The sequence below is a fragment of the Pediculus humanus genome, genomic scaffold (genome assembly GCF_000006295.1).
Source record: "Pediculus humanus corporis 1103172107470 genomic scaffold, whole genome shotgun sequence".
Lineage (NCBI taxonomy): Eukaryota > Metazoa > Arthropoda > Insecta > Psocodea > Pediculidae > Pediculus > Pediculus humanus.
Window position 1 is genome coordinate 22034 of NW_002987088.1, and position 5706 is coordinate 27739.

Genomic DNA, 5706 nt, shown 5'->3' on the forward strand with positions numbered 1-5706 from the left:
ATTGTTATTTCAGAGCTTGACTTTTTTAGCGCTTCCTTTCTTGCCTGCATCTAATTTATTTTTTCCTGTTGGATTTGTGATTGCTGAAAGAGTATTATATATACCATCGATGGGATTTTGTATGATGGTCGGTTACGGATGGTCTCTGATAGAAAAGAAAAAGTAAACTTTGGCTATTTTATGCTAAAATCACTAAAAATTTTTTAAACATGCACCGTAATGATCCATTTTCATTTGATTTCAGGTCTAAAAAAATCGCTTGGATCGGTGTTTCTTTGCTTCTTTTATTTCACAGTTTTAAAACTTTAACAAGAAATTGGGATTGGGAATCGGAATACTCCATTTTTATGGCCGGTTTAAAAGTTAATCAAAAAAATGCAAAATTGTTCAACAATGTCGGTCATGCTTTGGAAAGTCAAGGACGGTTTAAAGAAGCTCTAGTTTATTTCAAGAAAGCCGTTAGGTAATTAACAACCTTTAAGTTGTGTTTATTTAATGACATGCATTAATATATTTAAAATGGTAAGAGTAAAAAATTTTTGTATTTTCCAGTGTTCAAGAGGACGACATTGGAGCTCACATAAATGTCGGTCGAACGTTCAATCAATTAAAAATGTTTAAAGAAGCAGAAGAAGCTTATTTAAAAGCAAAATCTCTTTTACCCAAAGCAAAACCCGGTGAATCTTATCAAACGCGAATCGCTCCAAATCATTTAAACGTATTTTTAAATTTGGCAAATTTAATAGCAAAAAATGTAACTCGGTTGGAGGAAGCGGATTTATTATATCGACAAGCCATAAGTATGAGAGCAGACTACACTCAGGCATACATCAATCGAGGAGACATCCTTTTAAAATTAAATAGAACTAAAGAAGCGCAAGAAGTTTATGAGAGAGCACTTTTTTATGATAACAATAATCCAGACATATACTATAATGTAATAAAAATCTCTTTAAAAAATCATGAGTAAAACCTTAAGAAGTGGAAGAATATTCTAAAAAAGGTTAATTTTGTTTTTTAGTTGGGAGTAGTTTTTCTAGAACAAGGTAAGGCATCGCAAGCCTTGGCTTATTTAGATAAAGCTTTAGAATTTGATCCAGATCACGAACAAGCTCTCTTGAACTCTGCAATACTTCTTCAAGAACTCGGAAGGGTGGAATTGCGAAAAATCGCACGAGACAGACTTTTAAAACTTTTAAACAAGGTACCCACCTACCTACCTACCTACCTACGTACCTATCTTTGTAAAGTTGCTTTTTCTCTCTAAAAAATGTTTAAAATTGTTACAGGATGCGACAAACGAGAGAGTGTATTTTAATTTAGGAATGTTGGCAATGGATGACCACGACGTATCCGGTGCCGAACATTGGTTTAGATTAGCTGTTCAGTTAAAAGACGATTTTCGCTCTGCTTTATTTAATCTTGCTCTTCTTTTGGCGGATGATCACCGTCCTCTTGAAGCTGCGCCTTTTCTAAATCAATTAGTCAGATATCATCCGGATCATGTCAAAGGATTAATCCTTCTCGGCGATATTTATATAAATAACATAAAAGATTTAGACGCCGCTGAAAGCGTACGTATGGATGTACACCTCCTGAGTATTTAACAAGTAAAGAGATTAAAATTTTTTTTCCCCGTTTCAGTGTTATCGGAAAATTCTTAAATTGGAGCCTGAAAACGTTCAAGGACTTCACAATTTGTGCGTTGTTTTTGTCGAAAGAGGAAATCTTCAAAAAGCAGAAGGTTGCCTTAAACAGGCTCTAAAACTCGCACCGAACGAAGAATACATTTCTCGTCATTTGAAAATCGTTCAACAGCGTTTAATCAAACAAAATTATTCGTATACCTCTCCTCCATCTTCCGACTCTGAATTTTTCGACAAAAATATCGATTCCGAACATGAGAAAAGGAAATACACGATGAAAGGGAATCAAAGTAAAGATGGAGACGGTCTAAGTGACGGTTCAGAAAAGAAAGGGGTTAAAAAACATGTTCCTGACTTTGAAAAGACTGATAATGATGATGATGATAATGTGGTGTTTTATGAAAACAATAAAGTAAAAAATAAAGCCAACCCCACGTTGTTGGCTAATAATAATAATAATAATAATAATAATAATAAATTAAAAAAATCATATTTCGAAGAAGATAGTTATCCTCGTAAAGAAGCTGTGATCGAAGCAACTGTACCATCAAATATTGTCAAATCTAAAAAGAAAAGAAGTATTTTATCACACGATTTGGATGAAGTTTCACTCTCATAGCGCTTGAAATTATTATTATTATTATTATTATTAATATTATTGTTAATGGCAAATTATTTTTAATTTATTTATTATTATTATTATTATTTTTTTAAATAAAATGCTTTTTATTTCATTAATTTGATTTTTAAGTAAAAAAATTTAAATAGAACCATTAAAGTAAAACGAAAGAGAGAGAGAGAGAGAGAGAGAGAGAGAGAACGCTTTTTGCATAATAATATATTTAATAATATAATTTGAGTGTTAATCGTTTCATTTTTTTTTTTTTTTTTTTTTTTTTCTTTTTACGGTGTTTTATTCGAATAAAAAATATTTATTGCAACAGTATTTAGATGCCTAAACTAGGGTATTTTGGCCTTAGAATAATTTTAAAAAATTTGTAAAACATCTTTTGTTATATGTTGTATGTAATCTGTTAAAAAAAAAAGTATATGTGAAAGAAAAAAACTCTAAAATCACATTCCACTTTTAATTTTAAAAAAAAAAAAAAAAAACCATAAATATATATAAATAAATAAATATATATATATATTATTTTTTTAATTAATTGTTGTTTACTGTTATAAATAATAATTTTAAAAAAACAAAATGGGAAAAAAAAAAAAAAATTTCATTTAACACAAAATTTTATGTTGTGGAAGGAAAATTTTTTGTAATAATAAATAATACTCGAACTGGAAAATAATTAATTAATTAATTAGTTAATATATATAATTTCTTATGTTGTATTATTTATTTAAAAAAAAAACATTTTAAATAGATTTTTTTATTCTAAAAAAAAAAAGTTTTTTTTTTGGATACACATACAGGCACTGTTAAGGGTTTAATCCACTCCTAATCCATCATTAAATTGAAAAAAAAAAAAAAAACATTTAGAAAATCATTCTAGATCAAAATAGACTAATAATAATAATAATAATAATTAAAAGTAAAAAAGTCTTAAATATTTAAAAAAAAAGTCACAATCAATAAGATCCTTTATCAACTTCATTAATGGCTTTTATAAGAACCGTTGCAAAAACAGTTTTTAATACCTGAAATTAATAATAATAATTATTATTTATTAATAATAATAGGTACACACACACACTAAGGTACCTTATAATGTATCAGTATATTAATTTGAATTTAAAAAAAAATTTTTACAATTTGGAAAAAAGGAAAAACTAAATAAAAAATTTCAATTGTTTTTTGTTTACTTTTTTTTTTTTTTTTGGAAAAATTTACATTTGAATATGCCAAAAAATGAAATTGAAGGAGAACAAACTGTAAGTAAAATTATCTGGATAAAAAAAAAAAAAAAAATGATGGATTATGTTACTTTAATAATAATAATTATTTTTTATAAAAAAAGGTTCAAAGCACAACAGATCAATTTCAATTTGTCACAGATGAAGTTAATGTTGTCGTACGTGAATGCATTGAATCCATACTCGGTAATGAAAAATGGAACGATGAAAAACAAGAACAATGGAATAATAGGATAATGGAAAGCATTATGGAAAAAATGAGTCAATTTAAAAAACCGTATAAATATATTGTACAATGTACGACCGTACAAAGAACGGGTTGTTGTATTGATGTTGCTAATTCTTGTTATTGGGACCTAGAAACGGACGGAAGTGTAACCGTCAGGTGGGAAAGTCCGGATATATATGCAATAGTATCCGTTTTTGGCATATTCGTTTAGGGTTTTTCCAAACCAAACCAAACAACTAGTAGTAGTAGGTCAACTAACATTATTTTGTATGTATTTCCCCTCAAAATAATATTTTTAATGATAATTATAATTAACCATTTGATTGTTGATGATGTTTAATTATCTAAGGCATGTTTACAAAAGGTTCAGACATTTTTTAAATAAGGTTTTTGTATGAACTGGTACAGTACAGTTGAATAAAAAGAAAATTTAATGTTACTCACATCAAATAAACATAAAAACATTGATACGCCAGCTAGCCAAGCAGCTTTTTCTTCTAAAAACCATGTCAATTCATCAACGCATCCATGAAAATATGTATGTCCTGTAACTGAATCTCTACATTCTGGTGGTAAAGGTTTTTTAAATTCTAAATAATCATTAGCACCATTGGCTCCACAACATCCAATCTGAAAATATTAATTACCACAAGTTCAAAAACTTCATGTTGATGATTAACTACCATCATTGAGAGGCACCAGTAAATCTTTTGCCAACTAATGATAATAATAATTTTACTTATTTCTTTAACTTTAAGTTAATCATTATCAACCCAACTTGGTAAAACCTTTGAAGCAGAAGAAGAAAGTTTAAACCCATGTGTTGTTTTCCATAATTTTAAATACATCATACACAATAACTTTTCTTACTGGAAAATTTTAATTATCCAAAATAAAACTTACACTTTCTTGTATGAGTCTAAGTGTGTGAGCTCTGGAATCATTTTGTGAATGTGATATAAGTTGAAGCATTGATTCTTTAATAACGGGTTGTATTGCTGAATTATTTGTACTGTAATTTAACAAAAGAGCTGCACCAATTAATCCACATGCATATTTCAACATGTATATTATTGTCATCTAAAGGTAGAAGAATAATAATAATAATATCATTAAATGATGTACCATCGAGGGTAACATACTTTAAAGTACATATATGCTTACAATTCGAAGGCCTTTAACATTTTCATTAGCAATGAAAAGACAAGACAAACAAGATGTAAATATTAACAAACAACTACCAAATAAAATAATATAAATTCCAATGTAAAATTCATAAATTTGTAAATCTTCAACCCATCTGTGAAAAGATTGATCGGATTTTAACCAAATGCAAAGAGCAAAAACGACAACACCTAAAATCTAATAAAAAAAAATTTAAAGTTTCCCTCCTCTTTACAAAATGGCTAACGGTTTGACTAAAACCTCCATTTTGATTTTTTATAATGTAAAAAATATTACTCACCCATGAAAATATACTAAATGAAAGGAGTGTATATCTTAAACAATCAATTTTTCTACTTAATGTACCAAGTGAAAAATTAAAACCAAAATTTTCTTTTCCCAAAGCCATTTTTTTTACCCACACATACAAATTTTGTGTGCTAAAACTTATAATCTGTCGTCTTATTACTGATAAGCCAGGTGGTTTACTCATCATCATTATTTCAAATATTATTATTATTTTTTTAGATTAGATATGATAAGAGAGAGAGAGAGAGAAAAAGTCAACTCCCATAATACACATAAGTTAAACATAAGTTTTAAAATATATATTAATATCTTTTTAAATAAATAAATAAATAATTAAAAATAACCTAAAAAAAAAAAAAGAGACAATTTTCTTCCTTTCCTTTCCATTCCTTTTTAAATTCTTAACTAAAAGTTAAAAATGATGATGATAATGATAATAATAATAACCCTTCCTCCATTTGTTTTTTTAAAATTTAAATTAATTATAAA

The 5706-nt window shown here is 27.6% G+C and overlaps 3 protein-coding genes across 3 annotated transcripts in view; 2 read left to right on the top strand and 1 right to left on the bottom strand.

The window, feature by feature from the left end:
• The window catches only part of Phum_PHUM122250 (smile protein, putative), a gene marked incomplete at both ends in the record, with an annotated part of 3810 nt that extends 1545 nt beyond the window's left edge, over positions 1 to 2265 (top strand). The window contains 6 exons of the mRNA XM_002424186.1: positions 14 to 162; positions 245 to 463; positions 553 to 937; positions 1022 to 1204; positions 1290 to 1574; positions 1645 to 2265. Coding sequence (XP_002424231.1) covers positions 14 to 162; positions 245 to 463; positions 553 to 937; positions 1022 to 1204; positions 1290 to 1574; positions 1645 to 2265 — 1842 coding nt within the window. The remainder of the gene's footprint in view (positions 1 to 13; positions 163 to 244; positions 464 to 552; positions 938 to 1021; positions 1205 to 1289; positions 1575 to 1644) is intronic.
• A 1245-nt stretch (positions 2266 to 3510) lies between these two features.
• On the top strand, positions 3511 to 3955 carry Phum_PHUM122260 (dynein light chain Tctex-type, putative; the record flags this gene model as incomplete). Its single annotated transcript, XM_002424187.1, has 2 exons — positions 3511 to 3533; positions 3628 to 3955. The coding sequence occupies 2 exons, from the start codon at positions 3511 to 3513 to the stop codon at positions 3953 to 3955; spliced, it is 351 nt and encodes a 116-aa protein (XP_002424232.1).
• A 155-nt stretch (positions 3956 to 4110) lies between these two features.
• On the bottom strand, positions 4111 to 5317 carry Phum_PHUM122270 (CD9 antigen, putative; the record flags this gene model as incomplete). The annotated part of the gene is made up of 4 exons (XM_002424188.1): positions 4111 to 4374; positions 4648 to 4824; positions 4909 to 5106; positions 5210 to 5317. The coding sequence occupies 4 exons, from the start codon at positions 5315 to 5317 to the stop codon at positions 4111 to 4113; spliced, it is 747 nt and encodes a 248-aa protein (XP_002424233.1).
• Between the last annotated feature and the right edge of the window lie 389 nt (positions 5318 to 5706).